The 25643-nt window shown below is 61.8% G+C and overlaps 1 protein-coding gene across 2 annotated transcripts in view; it reads right to left on the bottom strand.

Moving 5' to 3' along the window:
• Positions 1-25643, bottom strand: part of PRKCB (protein kinase C beta) — a 193083-nt gene that overhangs the window by 61865 nt on the left and 105575 nt on the right. For both annotated transcript variants that reach the window (XM_016155513.2, XM_016155512.2), the window contains exon 5: positions 24220-24348. In XM_016155513.2, the coding sequence (XP_016010999.1) occupies positions 24220-24348 (129 nt within the window). The remainder of the gene's footprint in view (positions 1-24219; positions 24349-25643) is intronic.

Raw genomic sequence — 25643 nt, forward strand, 5'->3', positions numbered from 1 at the left:
CCACCCCCCGTGTGTCCCCAGGCCGAGCTCAGGCCCCGGGTCGGCCCCCACGCCGCGCCGGAAGCGACCGCGTCTCCGCCTCGATCCCGCGAGTCCAGCGGCCGGTCCCCGCGGTGCGCCAGGCATCCCCCAGGCCACGGGGACTCGGGGGCCCACGCGAGGCGCTGACCCTGTGCCCGAGGCGCATGCAAACGCCAGTTTATCCCAAGCCTGGCTGGTCCACGATGACACGGGAGCCGGGTCCACGTCTCGCCGGCCACGTCGCCACGATTTTGAGTTTCTGCGTCTCAACCGATGAAACGCAGACAAAACGGACCTCGCCGGGTGGTTCTACGAGTCCCACCGGGTAAAGAATCCACGCGCTTGGCCCGCGGCCCGGGACCGGCCGACAGAGGCGAGTGCTGCTCCTGCAAGTCCCCTCGTCGCCGCCCGTTACCGCCTCCGTCCATTTTTATTGCGAAGGTCGGGCCATCTCCAGATGGGTTGGCCCCGAGCAGAAACCCTCGTGTTCCCTTCCTGAGGAGAATGTGTCTGGCCCCGCCCTCCGAGCTCTTCCGGAAAGGGGACCCCGGCCTGCGGGAGGGTCGCCGGGGCGGTGGGCAGCAAGCAGCTCCCGCGGGGTCCGTGGACACGCGACGCTCTGACCGAAGGGTCCGGGCTCGGAGTGTCCCCCCGTCCCTCCCCTCGGGTCTCCGCGTTGTCTGAGGGTCGTGACGACGTCATAGTCTTAGATTTTACCTTTCGTAACTGTGAGACTCCTCCTACACCGTCGGTCACCCGTCTGCGGCTCTGCTCTGCTCGCGGGGGCCTTCCGTGTGCTCTGGCCCCTTGTCCGGGAGCGCCGGGCGTCCGTGGGCCTGGGATGACCGCTGTGCCGCCTCCGCCAGGGTGTCCCCGGTCAGCGTTTCTCTGTCGCGATCCCCGGCCGCCTGGGACCGCCCCCTGTGTGTGTTTCCAGGCCGCTGGCCACGTTGCCTGCACCGGGCATTCCTCCACGGCCGGTTTCCACGCGCTCCAATTTGTTTTGTCGTTTTAATGGCTCCCCCCGCGTCGTAGCACGAGATCCTTCTTGCTTCCGTGGTCTCCCGACCCTCCTGCCCTCCGTCACTCTCTCCCCCCCTCGAAACCTCCCCCTTTTCCTCTCCCCGTCTTTTCTCTGTTCGTTTTCTGCCTGCGGCATTGATTTAACTGTTAAACCAGCGTTCGGTCAATTTGACTTTATCTTTTGGTGTAGCGTCCCGTGAATTTGAACCCGTGTAGAGATTCCTGTAAGCACCAGGACACAGGATCCGGGACAGTCCTCTCATTCCAGAAGAATCCCGCCCGCCCATCAGTAGAGTTTCATCTTTTTGAGGACGGTCTACAAATGGAGTCACACAGCCCGAACGCTTTTGCGACAGGCTCCTCTCCCCCGGCGTGGTGCCCGGGAGCCACCCGAGCCGCGTGCGAATGATTCACTCCTCCTTATTGACCAGCGGGACCCTGCCGTTTCTGGGTGAAGGGCATCTGAGCAGCCTCCCGTTTTTGGCGGTGGGGATGAGAGCCACTGTCAATCAAGGTCCATCTCTCTAGGGCAAAGTCCTGGGCACGGGGTCACGGAGTCACGTGGCACGTGCATGCCCAGCTTCGTACGGAAGCACCGCACTGCCTGCCGGCGGGTCGCCTTGCATCCTCACCAGCGACGACAGAGACTTTCTCTTTGCTCTGTATCCCCGCCAGTGCGACCTACTGAAAATATCCATTACCATTATTATTTCAGCCATTCCGATGGGCGTGTGGTGGGCCTAATGTGCATTTCTCTGATTTCCAAGGATGCCGAATACCTTTCCACGAGTGTATCCGCCATTCTTATATTGCCCCAGGCGACAGGTTCAAGTTTGTGACCCGTGTTTTGGGTGGGGGATATTTGTTTTCATACTAACGAGTCTGGATACACGTCAGACGTGTGGTTTGCAAATATTTTCTTCCTGTGGGTAGCTTGGTTTTTTCACTTATGACGGCGTTCCGCAGAGCAGAAGTTTTTTAAATTTTAATGAAGCCCAATTTATCATCCTTTTCTTTTACGAGCCGTGTTTTCGGTGTCATGCCGAAGGATTCTTTGTCTGCTTCCAGGCCATAAAAACGTCCTCCTGTGTTTCTAAAATGGAATACTGTCACGTTTCACGCTTAACTCTGTTTTGACTTAATTCCGGCGCGAGGCTGAGGTTCGCTCGTTGGTGTCCAATCATTCGAACATTTGTTGAAAGACTTCTTTTTTCATTTCATTGTTTTTGCCTCTTTTTAAAGAAATTAGTGGGCCATCTTTGTGTGGGTATATATCCGAATGCTTTATGCTGTTTCACTCAGTTTTGTATCGACCCCTCTGCCAAAACCACACTGCTTGTTTACCGAAGCTTTATATAGTAAGTCTACTGCGATGCCGCCAAGTTTACTCTTTATCTTAAAAACTGTTTTGGCCATTTTACTTTCTTTGCCTTTTTATATAAATTTTAAATTCTCTTTGTCCGTATCAACAAAATATCCTGCCAGGATTCTTAGCGGAATTTCGTTAAGTGTATAGATCAGTTGGTAAAAACTGTTATCTTAACTAAGCCTAATCTTTCTATCAATGAGTATGGTCTATCCTTCCATTATTTAGGTATTCTTTGATTTCTTTCAGCATTTTGTAATTTTCAGCTTATAAATCTTAAACATATTTCATTAGATTTATACTTAAATATTTCAATTTTTTGGAGTTAGTATAAATGGTGTTTACGATTCTTTTTTTTTTTTTTTTTTGGTTTCTAATTATTCACTCTTAATATCCTGAAACAAAATTGATTTTCCTATGTTGACCTTATATCCTGCAACTTATTGAAACTCACATTAGTTCTGAGAGTTTGGGGCGGGGGGTCGATTCTTATGAATTTTCTACATAGACAGTCATGTTTCCTGTGTCCAGGGAGAGTTTTATTTTTTCTTATCCAATCCATATTTCCAATCATTTCCTTTTCTCTTGTTTTATTGCACCGACTGGATCTTCTAGGGCAATGTTGAGGGTGGACATCCTTGTCCTGCTCCACGGCCTCGGGGAAAGGCACACGGTCCATCACTAGTGTTTTATCGGGTGGCTTTCTCGGGTTAAGGAAGTTCCTTTCCATTTCCAGTGTGCTTAGAATGTTCATCATAAACAGATACTAAATTTTATCCAGCGACTTTTTTTTGGAACCCGTGGAAATGTTCCCATGCCTTTCCTTTCTTTAAATGATCAATATGGCGATCTATGCCCATTGGTTTTTGATTACAGAACCAACTTTGCCCTCCCAGGGAAAATCCCACTTGGTTGCAGCGTATTATTTTTCCACATAGTTCTGGATTTGATCTGCTAATATCCTGTGGAAGACTTTAGTATTTCTGTTCATAAGGGATATTTACCTGTGGTTTTCTTCTATTACTTTCGTCTGGTTTTGGTGTCGAGGTGATGCTAGCCTCACAAAATAAGCGAGGAAGGAGTCTCTCCTCTTCTTCTTCCTAGAAGAATCGTCCTTCAGTGTTAAGTAGAATTCCACGACGTAAATTTCGTTTCGAGCCCTTCTTCATCTGGGTTCCACGAATGTCGATGGGCCGTATCTTCATTTCCTTTCATTGGCTCAAAGTATTTTCTAACTTTCCTTGAGACGTCCTCTTTGAACTATGGGTTATGCAGAGGATCGTTTGTTAATGTCCCCCATTGTCCAAAGGGCTCTGCTGCTGTGGTTCTAACTTCTGGCTGGATGCCCTTCCCTGCGCCTCGGAACAGGGCACGCGACCTTCCACCGGCAGCTGGTACCGGATGCCCCCCGAGTGCATCCGCCCAGCGCGTCCGGCACCGCTCACTGTCCCCCGGGCGCGTCTGCCCGTCTCTCCTGGGCCCACCCGCCCAGCTGTCCCAGCGAGAAGCCTGCAGATCACCCCACTCCCTTCTGCCCGCTACAATCCACGACGACGCGGCCGGCGCCCCTTCCAAACCTTTATCACGTCGCGTACCCGACCCCTGCTCTCGGTCCACACTGCTGCCAGCCGAGCAAGCACCCCCGTGCCACGTGACTGTTACGTTATGTGTGAGCCGTGTAAAGAGCCCGGCGCGGTCCTCGTGTGACGCGCGATCAGCGAGCAGCAGGCGAGTAAACGGGCGTCGCTCACGCAGGTGGGGGGGCGGGGGGCGCTGTCTCGCCCGGCGAAGGTACGACCCTCCTACCCGGTTTCTTCTGGTCTCGCTCCATCCGCCCCTTCCTCCACGCCCCCACCCCAAAGCGACCTCCCGAAAACGCACGTACTGGCGGAACGAAACCCTCCGTAGCATTAGAAAAATCTGTCATTAATAGGACTCACTCCGAAACTAGGTCAAAGGAGAAGAGCCATATCATTATCTCGAAAAAAAAAAAAAAATGACAGAAAGACAAGTGACAAAAGTCAATAATCGTTCTTCCTTTGACTCTTAGGAAAATAGGGTAAGATGCTTTTCTTGATATAATAAGAACATCGAAAGCCTTTGTCATGCTCACTGCTAAAACGAGAGGCCTTTCTAGTTCCATTGAGGCCGCGATCGAATTTCAAATGCCCAACGTCGCTCTAATTGAACATCACTCTGGAAGCGCCAGCTAACGCGATCACATGAGAGGAAAGTGCTGAACGGCTGAGACCCTGGGGAAGGGGAGACGAAGTGGCCGCTCTCGCCCAGCTGTACGGCGCGGACCGTCTGCAGGGCTCTCCTTCTGGTCCCATAAACCTCCCCGCGTCCCGTCTCTCGGTCGTTCGCGGAAATCCGGAGGGAGGGGAGGTTCAGTGCTCGTCCCGGTCGGGCAGGAATTATTTTCACTGGGAAGGAAACGCTGCTGAACAGCGTTTGGCGAATGCGGAGCTGGTCATGAGCCCGGCATCCCGCGCAGAGTGGGACGGGGTACGAGCGGGGCGCCCGCGAGATTTGCCCCTGACTCCCCAGTTCTGAGCCCGGGTGTCGCTGCCAACGTGCACGGCTTTCGTGCGCTGTGACTGTCGTCCTCCGAGCCCGAAGCCTGCAAAGCCGGGCGTGCTACGACCCACTGAGCCCGGCTTAGTGACCCCTGTTCTTACAGGTGCCCCCGGCCACCCGGGGTCCCGCGGACACCTGCTGGGGCTCTGCACAACCTCAGCTCTGGAGGTCCAGAGACCGCTCTGCTCCCCGAGGTGGGGGGCCTGGGCTGTCCCCCTTCGCCACCTCACAGCCTGGTCTCCTGGCACCCCGCACTCCCCAGCCGTGTGGCACTGTCCCCGCCGGGTCCCCACAGGGCTGCGGGGCACCGTGTGCAGGGGCTTGGTGCAGACGGAGTTGGCGCTCTTCAGACCAAGTGGGAAAAACGAGGACCCGGCCGCCCATGAGCCCCCGCGCCCTCGGGCTGGCCCTGGGGTGGCCCCTCATGCCCAGGACAGAGGGCTCATGAGCAGGGCACCCGACAAGCTAGCTGTCTTCTCGCTCGGAGACCCCTCGAGCTGAGAGGGAACAGGACAGATGAGGCTGACGGCTTCTTCGACCACGTCCTCGGGACAGAAACCATGATGGTGTGTGTGCGTCCCACACTCACACACACACCGTGTCACCCCAACGCCCCCCCACACACGCACACGCACACACACACACGCACACACGCACCCTGTGTTGCCCCAACGCCCCCCCCACACGCACACGCACACACACACACGCACACACGCACCCTGTGCCGGGCGAACACAGCAGAAGCACTGGGCGGGCGGCTTCCGAACCCTCAGCCGCGGCGGCCGCCGACATGGCTTTGGGCGCAGCTTCACACTCTGATTATTTCTAAAGATGTGACATAAATACTAACACAGGCCCCCGGCGCTGCGGAGTCACTGCTCGGCGGCTTAATTTGGACATTCAATCAAAGCTGTCCGTCGGCGGCTCCCCACAGCCAGGGCTAGAAGCCCGTGATCTGCTCTGTAAGTGATGGGTTTAATTTCTAGAGGCTCGGGACCACAGCCCCCCAGCTCTGAGGACGGCAGCTTACCCCCCCTTCCTCAGAGAGAAGGCACAGGTCTCCTCGTGAGTTGGGTGGACAGGCCCCCTGCGCTGGCCGCATCCCTGAATCATGGAATGCAACCGATTTTTAAAAACCTGACAGCCACATTCTCTTACCGACACGTTCCCCAGGCAGTCAGAGGAAACGGCTGTCATTTGAAGATAAGTTTTCTGTTTCTTCTACTGTCATTTGGGGGCAATGAAGGAAGAAAACATCTGTCAGGAGGCGTCCCGACAGCGGAATGCTCCCTTTACGCGCTGCCGGACGCCCGAGAGAGGGAGGGGTTTGCCGGACCCGCTTCTCCTAAGCGGGTGGGTGATGGGTGACGGGTGGATGAGTGGACGGGTGGACGGGTGATGGATGGATGATGGACGGATGATGGATGGATGGATGGATGATGGATGGATGGATGGATGATGGACGGGTGATGGATGATGGATGATGGATGATGGACGGATGGATAAGTCCGTGGAGGGATAATTAAAGTGATGGGTCTTAACCAGTCTGAAGGGACTCGTCATCCCCCCTACTTTTCTTTTAAGTATAATTTTACCAAACTCTTCGTTCGTCAAGGCCGTTACGGCGCCTACTGGACACTCCCCATTGGCCCCGCTCTTCATCACTGTCACACACACACGTGACAGTCAAAGCACTTCCAAACGGCGTCGCCCAGGCACGAGCTCAGAGCTCAGCGGCAGTGAGGCCACCTCAGCCCTGGGGCCGTCTTAGAGGCCGATTGATATGTCTAAGTGTTAACTCGGTGGCCGGGCTGTGGAGGGGTCGGAGAGGGTCGTGGGGAGCAGCTGGGATGCTGGGGACAGTCATCTGGGGAGGGTCCCAGCCATTTGCCCGCTGGTACAGAGCACCGCCGGTGTGTTCTGGAAAACGTCCTGGCTGCACTCACGCACTCGGGCCTCACTACGACCTCTACGACCGGGACGCCCAGCTGGGGTTGTACTGCTTCCGCTCTGCCGAGGCTGCGCCCCCGCCACCCCCCCGCCACCCCCCCGCCGCCCCCGCCCCCCCCGCCGCCCCCGCCGCCCCCGCCACCCCCCGCCGCCCCCGCCCCCCCCCGCCGCCCCCGCCGCCCCCGCCACCACCCCCCGCCGCCCCCGCCCCCCCCCCGCCGCCCCCCGCCGCCCCCGCCCACCCCCCGCCGCCCCCGCCGCGCCGCTGCAGGCGCTCCAAGTTCAGCGCGGGTCCAGCTGGACCACGCGGGACCTGCCACCAGCGGGCGCTGTACCCGGCTCGCTGAGGACGAGCCCTGTGGTGACCTCGGTGCGTCCCTGCCGCTGGTCGGGGCCTGCTTGTGGCAGCGCGAGGCGCTGAGGTCCTAAGCAATGTCTCCTCCTTCAAACGTCACTGCCACTGAGATGTCGCCTGCACCCCGAGGCCTTTCCCCCAGACGCTGCAGCTAGACGTGAGTCATTGTGCCTCGGGGGAACGGGAACGTCGCTCAGCGTGTGAAAGCTTCTACCCCCTCCTTCCTCTGCGGCCGCCCTCCCTCAAAAGTGGGGGGCGGGGAGGGGGTGGCAGAGACAGCACAGGACGCGGCAGATGCCCCTCCTCCACCGCCGGCCTGACGGAACGCGCCCCTCCCTCTCTTTCTTCAGCCAGAGAAGCCAAAACGCCGAGGCATGTCCCCTCACGAGGCAGACTCCCCGGAGCATCCCCAGCCCGCCAACCCTGGAGACGGACAGAGCTCAGGCCCCAGACGGGCTTGGCTGGGACATCTGAGCGAGGCCCACGAGCTTGTCCACACGCTCACGATGCCCCGTCTCCCGCACACGGCCCTCTGAGCGCCTGTGCTCCCCCAGATGGGGCGTTCGCAAACCGGGGTCCAGGTCGAAAACGCAGGTCCTCAGGCCTCCTGAAGCGGGGCCCCTGGCGGTCTGTGTCTTAACACGCCTCCCGGGTCGTTCCGACACCCACCCCGCTGTGCACGTCAGTGTGCCGTCCAGCAGACATCCTGGGCTGACCCGCTCACTGTCCACACAGAAGCCACCAGCCACGCCTGGCTAGCGGCCGCCGGAGGGTGCAGCAGGCCCAGGCCATCCTGACGGCCGGCTGCTGGCACCCAGAGCAGTCGAAAATCCGCGCGTGACTTTGGACCCCCCAGAAACTTAACTACAGATGTCCCTCGGCATGGGTGAGCGCTCGTGGGTAAAACGAGATCATTCCGGGACCGAGCGAGGGGTCAGCTACGCTGACCACCCCCACAGGGCGCAGCGCCCCGGGTGCCAGAGAGGCAGAGGGAAGGGCGGAGAGGGGAGCCTGTCGCAGCACGGGCTGAGCCCACCCAGCGGGGCGCTCACACGGCGGTCCAGGCTTGCTGTGTGGCCTCAGGCCAGTCACCCAGCCTCTCTGAATCGTAGCTAATTCGCTATTAAATGAGACTGCTCGGCGTCTCCCCTGCCCGCATGCTCCGCTTTATGGTTGGGACAGCCAAACGCCAATGAAAGAACGAGTCTACGTCTCCACCCTCTGAATGTACACACACCTGGTCATGGGACTTGCTTTAGCCACTGGAATCTTAGCCAAGGGGACACAAACAGAGCCCCAAAACGTGCTCGTGACTCGAGGCTGGAACCGGGTCCCTCTCCCATTCTGCTCTTGAGTATCTGGGGTGAGCCTGCTGGGTGGCAGGAGAGACATGGCCAGGTCGCCCGGCACCCAGCTGTCACTGAGCCAGCCGCGGACGTGCGCGAGGCCACCCCAGGCCACTCAGCCCCAAGGACGCCAGTCCAGCCCAGAAGAACCTCCCCGCAGCCCCACGCAGTGGAAAGAAAGTTTGTTGTTCCAAGCCCGCTACATTTAGGCTCATTTGTTACGCAGCAAAGCTCGCCGATACAACTGCTACTGTGTCCCTGCCGACCAGCGACACAGACGGGCCGGGCGTGCGGCGACGCTCCAGGGGACCCCGCCGCCCCCACCCCAGGAAGCTGCCCCACGCGAGCTCTCCCAGCAGCGCGGGCGTTTTCCAAGTCCAGCCAGCCTCAAGTTTAAAAAAAAAAAAAAAAAAGAGAAGAGAAAACAAGAGACGTGATCTCCATGTGTAGACGGCTTTGCCCTTCGGGCCCTTCTGCCTTTTAACAAATTGCCCGATGTAGAGAGGTCTCGTCTTTTTTCCCCCTCCCGGGAAGTTATTTATTTTTATGGGCCTCTTTCGGGAAATAAAAATCAATTCCGGAACACGAGCGATACGTTTCGCTCTCCCAATAATGAACGCTGGAAAACGAAAGGCCCCGAGGAGCGAGCTCTGAGCTCAGACGGCGTCGACTGCGGCCCCAGTGCTCCTGCGTGAACGTCTGATCGATTGTGCTGACGGCGACCTGGACATCACTCATGGGAGACACACGGGCACTGCCCGGGACGGTGGCTTTGTGCTGGGCGGGCCCAGGCCGGCTCGCGTGCCCCGGGCAGGACTTCCGGACGGCGTCTCCGTACCTCGTGCCGGCGAGGCCCGTGGGCCCTCCTGTTCACCGCCCGCCCTGGTCCCTGTGCCCCGAGCCCGCCCCTCACGCAGCCTCTCCATTCGCACTGTAAACCCGCTCGAGACCCTGTCGCGCTGGCCGCCCCACGCAAGCCGCCTCCCCGGCCCCTCCGCACAGCCCGTCGGAGCGGCGTGCACGGCCCCAGCCACGTCCCCGCCCCCACGCCCGGGCCCTGGCTCCCAGCATGCCACCGAACGAGCATGGTCTCGATCCCCAATGTCCACGTTGAGTCCGGGGCCCGCGCCCGTCCTCGGCCTGTCCCCTCCAGCACCGCCAGCTGGTGGCCCGTCGCGGGCCGGCCGCCTCTGCCTCCCTGAACATGCTCTCCCCGCGGCCCCCGCGGCCTCTGCCCCTGCCGGCGCCTCTCCGGCCTTCGGGAGCACCATTTTTCCTTCTCCTTCACCGGCTCCTGTGCCTCCACTCCCCCAGCTCCCCGCAGCGTCCCAGTGGCTTCGGCCTCCGGTGTCATGCTGCCTACGCCCGCGCCTGCGGTCTGAGCTCCCGCCCCCTACGGGACAGAGTGGGCGGCCGGGCGCAGGACGACCGGGCGTGGCCCGCACACAGCGGGCCCAACGCCTCCCCCGAGCCCGACTGCTCGTCGCGCCCGCTTCCTGGGTGGGCCCCCTGCCGCGGTCCTGCTGTGACCCTTCCTTCCATGGTCCCCAGCGGTGTGTAGACTGCGTCGGGACCACCCCCAACGGCCCGCCAGCAGCACCCACACCCCGGGAATCGCTCGGCCTCCACGGCTTCAGGCCGCGGGCTCAGCGCACCCGATGCCACGCCCCTTCACGCCCCGGCCCTTCCCCCACGGGGCCGCTTCGGCAGGACAGCCACCCGCCGGGCCCGCTCGTCCATCGGCTGATCACTCATGCGGTGAACGTGCATCACGCACCTGCACGAGTCGGTCACGTGCCAGGCACCAGCGCACGGTGTGAAAAAGAAGGAAGAGTCTCGTCCTCTATCCAGTGCGAGGAAACAGATAGGAAGCAAATAAACACACAACATGATGACAGGTCGTGTCGGGGGGCGGGTAGGGGAGGATGGGGGGGGCTCCTCTGGATGGGCTCAGGGCCGGCCCTGCCGGGGAGGACACAGCTGAAGGGCCGACCGGGACCCGCGGAGCCCAGGAAGGACGTGCGGGCTGCGGGAAGAGCCGGAAGAACGTCGTCTGGTGCCGCCGAGACGAGGCCACCCCAGGGGGACGGCGGGCGGACGAGCTCTTCGTCTCTCAGGGGACGGAACAGAGCCGGCGCCGGCTGAGAGCCAGCCGGGCGAGCCTCGCCCTGGCCCGGAGCTGGCTCGCACGGCCCTTGACACAGCCGTGGGGAGTCGGCCCTCGCCAGCTCTTCCCTTCCCGCCGGTCACACTCCGCCTGCAACCCCCTAACCCCCCACGAGTAACGGGTCTCCCTCCCTCCCTCACGGGGACCCCGCCCGGGAGACGCGCAGATAGCAATGGGAGGAACGAGGGGAGGGGGGCCGAATGAGCCCAGAAGGGGGGACGCGGGGCCTGACGTCCCCGGGTCGGCGCCCGTCATGGTTCTGCTGTAACTCACGCCCCGCCACGCGAGACGGAGCCGGCACGTGCCTCCCCGAGCTGCCGGGTCCTCTCCCGTAACATCAGAATGACCGTGGGGACGGGCCGGGCATCAATCACGGGCTTGTCATGCGGCTCTCACAAGGCCAAAAAGCCCCACTGTTCCTCCCCCCTTCCAAAACGGACCCTCCTGGGCTGGGCGGGGCAGGGGGCGGCGCACCCCGAAACACAGACCCGCGGTGCCGTTCCCGTTAGACCATGGTGCGCACCAGACTCCCCCGAGCACTGAGCACTGACGGGGTCACGGCGTCGGCCCCCTTTAACCCGCGCTGAGCGCCGGGCAGGTGACGGTGCTCGTGGGCGAGGGCCGAGTCCGGTCCCGACCCCAACACACGGCTCGCAGGCCCACGGGCACGCGCTCCCCGAGCCCCCGTTTGCCGCCTGCGCGTGGAGACAACACGAATCGCCGGCACGTGGGGGGTCCTTATTCTCGCGCGTCTTAGATTTACACTCAGAGAGGGGTTTTAATGGCTCTCGTGGCGAGAACCACTCTGCGCGCGCCCCCGCGAGGAGGGGAGGAGCCCGCGGGCGCCCCGGGAGCACGCGCGTTTGTCTCTCGGCTAACCAGTCCGTAATTTCCTGCAGTTTGCGCCACTTCCCCTTCTTCAATCCAAAAGGCCATTTGGACTGGGATTTCTCAAGCTGCAGCCGAAAACGGTGGGTTTGATGGAAAGAAATGCAATCCAAGGACCGTTGATCCTCGCCTTGCGGGGGAGGGAGCTCCCCGCTCCTATCCCAGGCCCCCCGTGGGGTCCCACTCAGCTCAGCAGCAGAGCCCGACCCAGCCGTCCCTGGCGGGAGGAGGCACCGGCACCAGCAGTCAGTCAGCTGCCATCACCCCCGTTCCGGAACCTTCTCCGCGCCCAGCGTGCAGCTGACGCCAGCTCAGCGGCGTCCAACAGCCCACAGCGGCTGTGTCTGCGGCTTCTGCCCTCATTAGGAACCGTGTTGTCAGGCTCATCAGCCTCCTGATGAGGTGGGGGGGTCAGATGCCCCGAGCTCTGACCCCTGGGCGGAAGGCCTCTCATTTGCATCTCGTTTGAACTGCATACTTAGCAGGACCGCAGCTTACACCTGGAGAGATCAGTCTGCCACGTTTTCTGGGGACCTGGGGTGGGGCCGATCATGGGTGGGGGGCAGAGCGAGCCCACACAGCGTCTCTGCCGACCAGGAAATCAAGACCTCCTCGGGCACCGCGCTGCAGACAGATGGAGACCAGACTATCCCGGGGGATGGGGGGACGGCCAACGAAGCCACCATGGTTGCCTCATGCACGGGCCGGGCAGGGAAAACGGCAAACGCATTCAAGAGGCTGTGACCTGGGCTCATGGCAAGCAGGTCCCGTCCTGCACACGCCCAGGGCACCGGCCGGCGTGAATGAGCCACCAGCTGGGTGGGGTCCCCACAGAGAGGAGGCCGCCCCTCAGCACAGCCGTTTGCTCTGACCGACACACACGCACCCCGCTTTGTCATCCGAGAGCCAGAGTCCCCCCAGGGTCCCGAAGGGCTGATGACAGCACCGTCCCCTGGTGCAGAGTGGGCACCCAGGTGCCAGGCAGACCCGGGTTCGAATCCCAGGTCCGGCACTCACGAGCTGTGTGACCTCGGCCAAGTCACCTCGCCTCTGAGCTTCGGGCTCCTCCCTCTGGAGGAGGGGGACACCGGGGTCCACGTTGTGGGGACTCAAGGGTGCACCGCTGGTAAAAGCGCCCTTACCGAACCCCAAGGGACGCTGCCTACGGCCGAGGACACCGGAAACGAGGTGTGGACGCATGACCCGGAGGAACCGCCCGCCGCCTGAGCCACGAGGAGAGGGCCCGCTGCGCTCGGAGCCACCGCGGCGGGTCACGGAGCCTTCGCGGCTGCCTCCGCGCCACGCCCGGCCTCCCTCCCGCGTCCCTCCCCGGGACTGTCACCAAGCAGACCCCCGAGGCTCCCGGCTGCTTCCCCGAGCACGACGCTCACGTCGGAGTCACGGGGCCTTCGCACGGCTGTGTCCGGCCGGGAACGGCTTCCCTGCAGCTCCTCCTGGGGTCCTTACTCAAACGCCCCCGCGACGCTCCCTGCCGCTGCTCGGGCGCCGCACACGCGTCGCACACGCGCCGCACACGCGTCTGCGAGGCCCGCGCCGCCCCTCCCTCCCACCCCCTCTCCGGCTCCGGCTCCCTCCGCGGCCCTCGCCCCCGCCAGGCGGCACGTCCTGCTTTTCTCCTCCGTCACCGTCTGTCCCACACGGCAGCGGACGACCGGAGGACCGCAGCCCGCAGCCCGCAGCCCGGGCCAAACGCAGCCCGCCCCCCGCCCCCACGCCCGTTCCCGTGAATAAAGTTTTATCGGAACACAGCCACACCCGTCCGTTCACGCCGCCCGCGGCCACCTTCCCGCTACGGCGGCCGAGGGGAGCCGAGGTGACAGTGGCCGTGTGGCCGCAGGGTCTGCGTGGTCCCACACCGGCCACGCCGACGGAGCCCCGCACCAGGGCACGAGCTCCGTGAGGGCAGGTCGCTGCCCGGCCCCCGCCCAACGCTCGGCCCCGAGACCATCTGGCTGAACCGTGAACGAACAATGCCGGCCCACCTGTCCCGCAGGTACGTGGGGGAGGGGACGGGGGTGGCGCGGAAGGCAGGGCCGAGCGGTCGCCCCGCTCAACAGTGGCAGTGACATCGGCCGGCCGCCGGGAGAGGAGAAGACCATTTTTCTGGAAGGTTCTCTTAAAGGGACGAGACTAGGCCAGGATGGAAGGCTGCGGGAGGACGTTTGCGAGCCAGTGATCTAGGAGGAGGCCGGTGACAGTCTCTCCGCCCCACGGCCACAGTCCCTCCGCCCTCCGCTGGCCTGGGGCCCCCTCACGCGGGGCAGCGTGCTCGACAGAGAAGCTACTGTGTTGGTGTGCTGGCGGGAGGGGGTCCTGGGAGGGGACGCTGACCGTGCCGCGAGGTGCTCCAAGCTGCGGGCTGCGGCCTAGGGCTCAGCGAGCACCTGGCTCCGGGGTGGGGGCGGCCCCGCCTGGAACGCAGAGGGCGGCGGGCACACCTGTGCTGCCCGACCCAGGAGACGAGGCCACAGCAGCCCACGAAGTCACTCAACGGCCACCTGGGCACTGGGCGGGCCAGGCCTCCTGGGTCCCCTGACACCTGCACCCTGCCCGGCTCCCCCTGCGACCTCCGACTTGTCTTTCCAGATCTTTCCACGCCTGGCTTCCCATGCTGTGGACGGTCCAGCCACTCCAGTTAAGCCCTGGCCCTGCCAGCGGCTCTGGTTCCTGGACGCCTCCTGGGGCCGCGTGAGCAGCCACGAGGGGGAGCGGTGCCCGGCCCACGGGAGGCGCCCAGAGAACATTTGTGGGGGGCGTGGGGGGGCAGGATTCTAACCCAGGCCTGACTCAGGCCCTGTGACCACAGACTCCGTCCCCCTGCGGTTAGCACGGACTCGCAGCACAGTAGGAGGAAAGCAGGCTGGGGCTACTGGTGGGGGAGCAAGGGGTGTGTCCCCCAGAGGCCGGAGACGGGGCAAGGCAGGGAAGCGAGGCTCGGGGACACTCGGGAGCATGAATGGCTCATGCCGGGGGCCTGTGCGACAAGAGGCCATCCCAGGGCGCACGGGGAGGTTCAGGCCACCGAGAAAGGGGATTCCGGCCCCTGGGCACACCAACACCGCAGCCTCCCGCCCCGGCTGAAGTGCCAGGCCCGGGAGCGGCTGGAGGGCCCGCACCGCCCAGCGCGGCCGGGGCCCGCCCCCTAGTGGACGGGGGCTGCGCGGCAGTTCTGAGTGCGTGCACATTGCTGCTGCCTCTGCTGAAACGCAGCTGCAGACTGCGGGGGTCCCCTGGAACCTGAGACTCTCGGGCGGTGCCGGGCCACAGGCCACGGCTGGAGCGGCCGAAGTCTGCACGTTCTGAAGCGCGAACCTCCCTGCCCGGGTGACGCTGAGGCCAGGGGAGACCGCACGGAGGGAACCAGAAGCGGAAGACGCCGGAGTGCGAGTTGAAGCCCGCAGACTTGCCGGCGGGGCTGGGTGAGGGTGTTCGTGGGTGCTGTGCACACAGCAGGGACAGAGAGGTGACTCGCTTCCCAGGACACCGGCAAGGGCGGTGCCAACAAGGGCTGCTGCATAGGACAGGGAGGGTGACCGGGAGGGTCAGGCAGCGGGCCCAGCTCACGGGGCAGGTGCCACACACACACACACACACACACGCTAGTGACAGGGGACACGGCAAACAGCCAGGCCCAGCCCTGCCCAAGCCGGGGCCACCCAGCAGTCCTCAAAGCCGCACACACCTTGCCACGGGCCTCGGCTGCTCGATTTGCGCTGCAATCGTTGCCGGAAACATTTATCTAAATTAGTTCTTATTGGAATGTTTCTTTTTCTTCCCCAAGAGTCCACAGAAGTGACAGGTGCTGACTGCAACCAGAGAAGCGACTCCTGACACACAGAGAGGAGGGACACCCACTGTCGCCCGTCCCCAGGCTCGCTCTGTTCCCGCTGTCCACGGCCTGGCTGGCAGCCTCCCATGCCTCTCCCCCCGCCCCGCGAAAACGCACAGACGCGGCCTCGCACGCAGGAAGCACCTGTTGCGGCTGCTGGTTTCTTCGAAATGAGATGACGCTAAACATACGTCTATGCACCCCCGTCCTCTTGCTTAACGCGTCAGAGGGGCTCCTCCAGGTCACGGGCTGGCGAGTGTTTTCGGTAAGGGCCAGAGAGTAAGTATTTTAGGCTTCGTAGACCATGAAGGCTCTGCCGCAACGTGCAAGGAACTTGCCACTATGCGGCCAAAGCAGCCGGAGGCGATATGTAAATGAAAGGGCGGGGCCGTGTGCCAATAAAACTTTATTTACAAACCCAGGTAGTGGGCCAGATCCAGCTGCCAGGCCATAGTCTGCCAATCCCTGCTGCAGGTCAACAGCTACAGCTCTGATCCTTTGGTGCTTTTGTTTTGGTTTTTAATTGCTTAGAATTGTTATGTAGATGCTTAAATGATACAAATATAACATGAAGTGTTATCACATAGAAAAATGTACATATCGTAAGGACATGGTTTAATGACTCTCCGCAAAGTGAACAGGTCTGAGACCGCGGTTCCCATGTCGACAGAACGCAGAGGCTGGCCAGCTCCGCAGGGCCACCCTGACGAGGCCATCCCCATTCTTGGCCACCGCGGACAGACATGCTGGCTCCGGGTTTTGTTTCCTTGCACGCTGCTGCTTTATTGCGACAGAGGAAACTCCTGGAGTGGTCGCGGGAGAGTCCAGCGTGCGTATGTGGACATGCTTTAATGGATGCGGCTGGGCCACTTCCCCCCAAAGGCCGTGACATGTCATAACCCCCGGGTCCTGGCAGTGCCCCCTTCGGAGCACTTCCCAAGACTGTGCCCAGGTTCGGGGGCCTCGGGAAGTGCTCTGGGCTTGATAATTCCCGGGGGGCTTAGACAGTCACGGGAGAAGAGAAGGAACACAGTGTAGAAAGACCTCAGCGCCCCCAACTCAGAGTCCAAGACTCACGCCTGCCACATCACAGGCCAAAGCCCTGAAGGAAGGGCGGGCGGGGGTCCTCGACCGGCCCCGCCGTGTGGACAAGCAGCCGGGACCGCGGAGAAGGTGGTCTGAGCTCGGGGGACAGAGGCAGAGAAGCAGAACCACGCAGGGGCCACTGCGCTTGTTTCGGGGGCCTTCTCGCCAACGAGCACGCAGCTCCGTGTTTCCCACAAACCCCTGTCGCCGCCTCGCGACTCCGTTTTGAAAGCCCGACCACTGCTGAGCGCGGTGCAGCCTGCGGAACCTCGCGAGCCCCGGCGCCCCGATTCGCGCGGCGCATGCGCGCCTGCACCCCCGGGGCGCCGCCGTGACGGTGCAGTTCACAGCTCTCGCCAGGTCCCTGGGGGCGGCAAAGCAGAGGACGGACTCGGTAGGGGTCGGGGACACGCGACGACGAAACAGCCGTCTCGCACTCGGGACGCGTGCGTGCCCCTGAGGGGGGCTGACACTAAGTTACGACTTGTAGCCGATGCAGCGTCTGCTGAAGCGCCTGGGGGCGGGGCCTAATCGATTACTTTGCAATGTATCAAAAACGTGACGACGTGACGACTGGCAGATGGAGCGCGCGGGAAGGGTCAGCAGCAAGTGCTGGCGGCAGGACCTGCGGCGGACACGTGGGTGCGCGCCCTCAAGCCCTTCCGCTTGGCTGCGCGGTGGACGGTTTTCACACTGAGAGGTTGGAGAGGACGCACGCTGGCCAGTCGTGGATAAGGCAGGGCCCCTTCCCTGCTCTGTGCCGTGTGGCCTGGAGACGCTACTTTCTTTCTCAGGGCCTCGGCGGCCCAGTTGTCCAATAGGGGCGGAGGAGGAGGGACCGCGCTCTGCGACGCTGCCATTGCGGGCAGTGACAGTGATGTGGCCTCTTTGGGGACCGGCTCCGAGGGAGAGACTGCCCCCTGGTGGGCCCTCGTGGCCTAACATGATCGGTTAATACTCTGCCTTTGAGTCACCTCCGAGTGACATATTTCGGAATATTAATCCTTCTGGATTTTTCTTCGCTACATTTTCCTTTCCCTCTCCTCTTCTCGTCCCCACAGAAGCAGGAAACCAGGTCAGGAGAAGTGCGTGAAGGGGACGACCCTCAGGTCACTCTGTCTCTGCCCCAAACTCCCCGGACTCAGAGCCTTCAGACGGGAGTCCCTGCCACAGAAGGGCATTTGGGGACACGGTGTCCTGGAAGCAACAGTGGATTCCGACCTGGCAAGAAGGGGATCCCCCTGGCTGAGATAGGGGAGACCCGACACTGAGGGTCCTGGGGAGCCAGTAAGGCCGCCCCACCCCCCGCTGCGACGTCCAGCCGTGCAGAGCCTCGTCCTGGCCCCTGCTGGACCACAGTGTCCAGAACACGCTCGGCACACAGTGGAGACTCAGCGGACACTGAAGGGTGAATGAGTGAGTGACGGGGGCATGAGAAGCCGGTTCTCGAGGAGCTCAGATCGGAACCCACGGAGCAGCTAACCGCGTCCCACACGCCCGCCGCCCCAGGTCTTGAGCTCGCCGGACCGTACCCCCTCCGCCTGCAACACAGCGGCTCAGTCGACGGCCTGGGCTCAACCTCACCGTGCGGCTCCTGAGACGTTACATAACTGGCTCTGTGCCTCAGTTTCCTCGCATGTAAGTGGGGGTAATATTAACGCCTAGGACAGAGGGCTGCCGTGCCGACCGGCAAGGCGATGTCAGCACAGCACCTGGCCCACGACGAGGGCTTGGCAAACGCGGCCGGCGTTCTGGCCATCCACCCTGAAGCAAAGCTGCCGAGTCCCCTCCGGACCCAGCTCAGCCGGGCTTCCCTCGGACAGCCCAGGTGTCCTTCTGCGAGCACCCGTGGGCCATCGTGCGGCTTGCCCTGCCGCAATGCAATGTGACTGCCTCCTGCCTGGGCTGTGAGCTGCGGGGCTGGGGTCGGGGGGGCAGGGGGAGGAGATTAGATCTCACTGTCATTGGATCCAAATGGGCCCTTCACAAATAAATAAAAGAATGAGCGAGTGGTGAATGGATGGATGGATGGATGGATGGATGGATGGATGATGGATGGATGGATGGATGATGGATGATGGATGGAAGGATGGATTGTGGGTAGAAGGATGGATGAGTGACGGAAGGAACGAACAAACACTCATGCTTACTGAGCCTATCCGGCCTTGCTACCTGTCACATGCCACCGTTCCCACACCGTAAACACCTGATCACGGCAAACTACCCGAACCCCCGCCCCACCCCTCGGGGCAGTGCAGGTCTGCCCTCTGCTCTTCTGGTCCCATCCTGCCATACTGGCTTCAGGAGGAAGACAGCCAACCGGATATGGAGGTGGAAGGCCCCCCCAGGTTTTCCTGCATCCCTCCCCCTTGCAAGAGTCCCCAAGATGGCACAGCCTTCTCTCCCTTGAAACAGCTCCCTGAATGACAAGAGGGGCCTCCGTGAGCCTCGGCATTACTGTCCTCCCGCTAAGAGTGCTTTCGGAACGTCTTTCGGAACCCAGGGGACGGGCCGCGCTGGTCCTCACCTGCCCCCAGGAGCCTGCCGAGAACCTACGTCTCCTCGGCGCTGTCTCCTTCCGATGTGTGGACGTCGGGTCTTGGGAAGAGTTTAAAGGGCATGAGACTGGAGCAGATAAGTCCCCGGGGGCTGCTTCGGTCGAAGCCGGTTTCACACGGCACAGTGCGGCGGCAAGAACGTGGAGTGGGGGCCCCACAGAGAAACCTCCGCGAACGCTCCTCGGGCTTTTTCTTAGGGACGGCGCGGCTTTCGTGAGACGTTGTTAGGGATGTGGATATAGTTACAGATTTGCAGATGGTGATGACGCAGGTGGCATGGGAATTAATGGGCCGCCAGGCCGCCGAATCGAGACGGGGCCCGGTGGGTGAGGATGTGGCCTTCAGGAACCACACGGCACCCGGCGACTCTGGTCTGGGCTCCTGATTTCATGCGCCCGGCGCCCACGACCCCCACAGTGCACCGCGATGACCGTACGGTTCCCCGTGACCCTGCCGGTCCCTCTGCTCTGTGTCTGTTCTACGTTATCCAGAAAGCGAGGTAATCGCGGCCCCAGGGGCGGGTCCCAGTCCCAGCAATACCGGCCGCTGGCCTTGGACCTGGACCTTGAGGTTTTCCATGTGGTCTCCTGCCTATAAGGACACGGGTGTGGAACAGACTTCCCGCTGACCTGCAGCCCCGACTCCCAAAGGCACCGACGTGCGGGACATCTGTGAAGTCCCCGCGCCCGTCACGACTCTCGAGTGGCGGCTTCTTCTCACACACACCCGCTGATGCCACCAGGCAGTGGCGCCGTCACGCCAGGGGCTGGGGACAGTGACGAAGCCACAGTGGACACAGAGCTTACAGCCAGCGGGAGAGGCAGACACCAACCGGCCCCACAGAAAACCGCAGCAGACAGAAGGTCAAGCTCAGGACGCCAGGGGCCCCACGAGAGGGCCAGGTCCGCAGACGCCTCCCCGATGGGGAAAAGGAGCTGAGACCCTCAGGAAGAGGAAGCCGCCGGGAGGAGGCGAGAGGCCGAAGGTCACCCTCCAGATGGAGGGGGCCGAATGGGCGGCCTGGAGAGGGTGGACGGCGAAAGGAAAAGGGGACAGGACGAAGCGTGAACAGTGAGGCCACCACGGCGGATCCGGCCTCTCCGGGGGCGGTGAGAACCGGCGACGAGGCTTTGGCGGAAGCGCGACCGGATGCCCATGCTGACCGCGACGGGCCGTCCCCAGCAGCACACGCAAAGCCCGGGCGTCTGAGGAGGTCGGATCTGTCAGAAGCAGGTGGCCTCTGGGCGGCCTCTGGGCGGGCTGCGACTGCCGAAGTGCATGTGACATTCAGGGCAAAGGGCGCAGTGTCCGGGCCCGGTGAGCGGCAGGTCTTACGGTGACCGTGCCTCTGCGGGGTGGACCGAGGCAACCCAACGAACTGCACAGGACACCCTGGCCGGGCCCGGGTGGGAGGGTCTCGCTCCGCCAGCGGGCTGAGAGCGAGGAGGAGGGGCCCGGAGTCCCAAGCAGGACCCCAGAGATCACAGCAACAGCCAGGCGCGCTGGACCCTGCCCAGCCCCCCTCCGTGCCAGCCGATGGACTCGTTCTCTGGGTGCTGTGAGCACTGGCTGTTAAAGACTCACAGTCACCACAGGTCCAGACAACCGCCGTCCGCCACACGAAGCCGCCGAGCGTGGGAGGCGACACCCCCCTCCCTCCTCCATGCCCGTGGCCCACAGCAGACTGACTGCGCCGGCTCAGGCTGCCGTCAAAGCCGTGGACGGCAGGGCTTAAGCCACAGGCTTGATTTCTCACAGCTCCGGAGGCGGGAAGTCCAAGATCAAGGTGCCAGCCAGCGGGGTCCTTGGTGACAGCCCTCCCCCGTGCCCTCACACGAGGGGAGAGAGACATCTCTTTCCCTTCCTCTTCATACAAAGCCACGAACCCCACCACGAGGCCCACCCTCGTGACCCCACCTAACCCCAACCTCCAACGGGCCCCACCTCCAAATACCACCTCACCAGGCTTCCAGCTTCAATGGACGGATTTGGGGAGATGATTCACCCCACCCCCGGGCTTAGGGCTTCCACATATGGATCCGGGGAGACGATGCAGCCCACGGCACTGACCGGTCCTCACGGAGCAGCCCGGGACGGACTGGGTCCGTGCTGGGATCTGGACCCCCACGGGACCAGGCCGACGCTGGTCCACGGAGACCACGGCCCCCCCTTCGCTCCCCACTCTGGCCTCACGCCTCTTCTCCTGCGAGCAGCCCCGATAAATCACTGGGACAAAAATCTCCATCTCGACTCTATTTTTAGAGAACTACAAAGCGTCGGGTTCTTCCATCATCGCTCAATCAACCAGCCTGACCAAGTACCATCTGTGCCCGGCACGGGGAAGGGGCACTATCAGGGCAGAGCGACCCGCAGCCGGGGGGCCCCGGTGCTCGCCCCTGCTCTGCACGTGACACCAGGCACTGCCCAGCCTCCGTGCACCCCAGTTTCCTCTTCTGAATCATGGTGACGCCGCCGCCTCTATGGGATGAGCCAGAATCAGCCCATTCATCCAACCTCAAAGTGTGATTAAGATGTGGCAGCTGGGAATTAACGCTCTCAGAACCCTGAGCACGCGGATATGCTGCCCCTCACTTTTAAAGAACCCCAACTTTCCTCCCTTCCCCTGTTCTGCATTGGCTTGCATCCTCCCCTCCCCCAAAGACATATCCAAGGCCTAACCCTGGCACCTGTAAATATGACCTTACTTGAAAATAAGGTCTTGGTCAAGTTAGACAAGCTCACACCAGGTGGGGATAGTGGTAACCCAATGACTGATGTCCTCATAAGAAGAGGACATTTGCACACAGAGACACACAGAGGAGGCCACATGATGAGGGAGGCAGAGACTGGAGTCACGTGTCTACAAGCCAAGAAAGTCCGAAGGCGATGGCGGCCACCGGAACCTGAGAGAGAGGGGCACGAGGCACGGAACAGACTCTCCCGCAGAGTCTTCCAGAAGGAACCAGCCTTGCCGACACTTCGATCCCAGGCTTCTCACCCCCAGAACACTTAGGGAACAGATGCCTGTCCTGTTGAGCCATCCAGTTTGGGGCACTCCATTAGGGCCGCTCTGGGAAACGACTATGTCCCCTACTCACAGGCACGTCCTCGGACTGCCTGAGAATCATCGGCTGTGATCAAGACGTGCAGCGTGTCTGTGATGCAGGGGGAAGAGTTTGACCTTGAATTTGAAAGAACACTGCATTGCACTAGATGGAACAAAGACTCCCCAAGGAATGCCCATAAAAGGCAATTTAGCTAAGGGAATGAAGGAGGCGTGGGGGTGCGTGCAGGAAACTAAACTGAAGAGTGACTTCGGACATCGTACTTAAGGGTCAAACCGACCTATGTGATGAAGTAACTCAGTCGGTCTGTTCCCACTCAGCTCAGTAGAGTTGCTGAAAAAGATTTAGGACGTTGCTTATAACTGCTTTACACAGGGATTGACACATTAAAAACCTAAATGTTAGCTACTGTATTATTGTTATTATTGTTATTGTTATCGTTATTATTAACGGCATAAGCCCTTGGTAGCATAACTTCTCTGAGTCTCAGTACCTTCATTCATAAAATGGGAGCAATAAATATTTCACAAGATTGTCCTGAGGACTTCACAAGGTTGTCCTGAGGACTGAAAGAGATAACGTGTAAGACTTCTTTAAATTGAAATGTAACTGACATGCAACATTGTATAAGTTTAAAGCGTACATGTGGATTTGATACATTTATACATTGCATACCATCGATCACCGCCACCCATGGTGGGAACTTGAGAGCATTATGGCACGTAAGGCCAGCACTGCACACTCAATGAGGCCCATCCCTGCTGACAGCCTTAATTCAATACACCATGACCTGCATTAAGGTTCCATGAATATATTTGAGCCGGTGTAGTTCCCAGAATGTGACAGCAGAGGGCAGCAGGGCCTCATTTTTTTTTGCGTTCAGCGCCAGGAAGTTCAGACAGTTGATGGGGAAAACTAGCTATATATTTGAACCTGTGGCTGCAGGCTTCTCCCCCCAGGACCCCCCAGTATCCCGGGCAGAGAAGACAGCTGCTTGCCTTCCTTTTGGAGGAAAAAGCAATCCCATGGACCGCCCGCCAGGATTCAGAAACCTCGGCTCAAAACGGGGATTATATTTTACGGGGCTCTCCTTTGACTTTCACCCGTGGGAGGGAAGGCCCCCTCCCCGCCCTGGGCTCGGCCCATCAGAGCTACGAGCTATTCCAGGGCCTCAGAAACAGACCGGTCTGTGCCAGATCGATCCTTCACATGACAGATTTCCTAAGTTACCAAGTTCATGCTGATGAGCCATAACGTCTACAGCAGTTTGGGGCACGGGCCTTGGGGAGAGACTCCCCCCCCCCCCCCCCCCCCCCCCCCGTCTCGGCCCGCTCGGTGCTGGTTCCTGCTGGTTTGCGGCTGGGCACAGCCCCCCACTGCGCGGGGACATCAGGGCCCCGCACGGGCTGCGGCCCCCACTCCCGTCCAGCGAGCGGTCACCACGGCCCCACAGCCCTTCTCATTGTGAAACATTTCAGAAGTGCCCAAAGTATGGAGAATAACCGACCGCCAGGCACCCGCCTAACCATCGTCAGGTGCGAGAAGGTATTTCAAATCCGGGGGCGGCCCCCAGGGGTGCTCGCTGAGACCCCCCTCCACGCCCCAGTCTCCCCAAGATGTCCCTCTCCCAGATGCGGTGTTCAGCATCAAGACTGCTCTTCGCATGGGAAATGTCAGGGGAGGAACGGAGCATCCCACCTCTGCCTGCTTCCAAGAAGCAGCAGCACGCCCCAAATGACGAGGCGGGGCGCTGGCCCCCCTGGACACCCAGGGTGATGCTAAGGGTGCCTGCAGGAGGGCCCGCTGCAAGCCGGGGGCCGAAGGCAGTGTCGCAGTGTCACGGTAGCAGCCCGCCCCCCCCCCCCCCCCCGACACCCAGTCCCTGGACGCCCCACCCCGACGCCCCGCCCCCGACGCCCCGCCCAGACACAGCACGGGCTGCGCGGGGCCGCAGCGCCACCTACCGACCACGGTGAGCACTTCCTTCTCGATCTGCGCCTTGATGGAGATGCGGCCGCGGCGCTCCGTGTGGTCCGTGCCGCAGAGGCTCGGCACGTTCATCACGCAGCGTTTGTGCACGTTCATCATGCAGGCTGCAAGGCGGGAGGGGCGCGGGTCAGGCTGGCCCTGTTCTCCACCCGGGGACCCCTCCCGTCCCCTCCTTCCGCTCCAGGTGGCTGAGACCCCCAAGCTGGGCGCAGCCAGCCTGCCCTGGCCTTGTCACGTCAGACGGGCTCCTGCGGCTCCTCCCCCGGCCCTGATGGACAGAGGAGATGGGACCTGTCCATCATCCCCCGGGGCTAGGGGTGCACCCCGCACACGCCCACGGGCTCCGAAGCCAGGGTCACCAGCTTCAAAGCCAGGGTGCCCATAACACAAGTGGGGACAGAAGTCGGGGTGACAGGACTCAGCTGACCGGAGGACACAGCAGCCACTCCGCGGGCAGCGTGTGCCCATGGCGGCCCCGCATCCCGTTCGTCAAGATGAGCGGGAAAGCTGATTTGTACGTGACATCCCGATTTTAATATGGACCGCTAACAGGGTGGGGTCCCTGAAAACGGTGTGAGGAGGGGTCTGCGAGCAGCTGTAGGGCGAGTGTGTGGTCGCTGGGCGAGCTGAGGGCCGAGGCTGACCGTCGGGGGGCACCTGGGCGCGATGACCCCGCCCCGCTGCCCCAAACGGAGGCGAGGGGGCTGGGCCTTTGCCCACGCCGCTGCCACCTCCCGCCAAGCAGCGCCCGTCTCCATGACACCCCAAGGGCAACTCCCCGCCTGGGGTCTGTGCACCCACAGCGGCTGGGCCCGCGGGCCTGCAGGGATCTGGGCCGGGCCTCCACAGTATCCATGGCAACTAACCACGGGACAGGGTTTAGAGGCGAGGAGTGCCCTGGAACACGGTAACTGCATCTGGCCCCCCATGTCTGGAGCCACGTGGCCCACAGCGCCCCCGCCCTGCACACTCTCCCAGGGCAACCGCGTGTTTCAGTGGGTGCTGGGTTCCCCCAAGTCTCCAGGAAAAATGGTGGCTGCTCCAGAAGGGGTATGGAGACCCAGCGTTCTCTATGCGGGTCCCATTCCAGGTTGAGAAGCTGGGGGAGAAGCTCAGTCAGCCGATGGGCCTCTGTTTCGGATATCCACAGAAACGGGGCTGCCGGGCACCCCCAGGGCAGGGTGTGCCCAGGGGGCCCCTTCTCGGGGCCCTGGGTCAGCCCCCGCTCCCCCCCGTCCAGCCACCCCCGGCCTTGACCTGGGGGCACCGTCCCCACGCCTGCCAAGAGCAGTGCTGCCCACCTGCTTTCCCCCGCCCTGGCCGTGCCAGAGAACCGGTCCCCTCCCGCTCCCGGGGTGAGCCCGTGGGTGCGGGAGGGTCTCCTCTGAGCAAAGAAGGC

Source organism: Rousettus aegyptiacus, unplaced genomic scaffold, assembly GCF_014176215.1.
Source record: "Rousettus aegyptiacus isolate mRouAeg1 unplaced genomic scaffold, mRouAeg1.p scaffold_m13_p_8, whole genome shotgun sequence".
NCBI classification, from domain to species: Eukaryota; Metazoa; Chordata; class Mammalia; order Chiroptera; family Pteropodidae; genus Rousettus; species Rousettus aegyptiacus.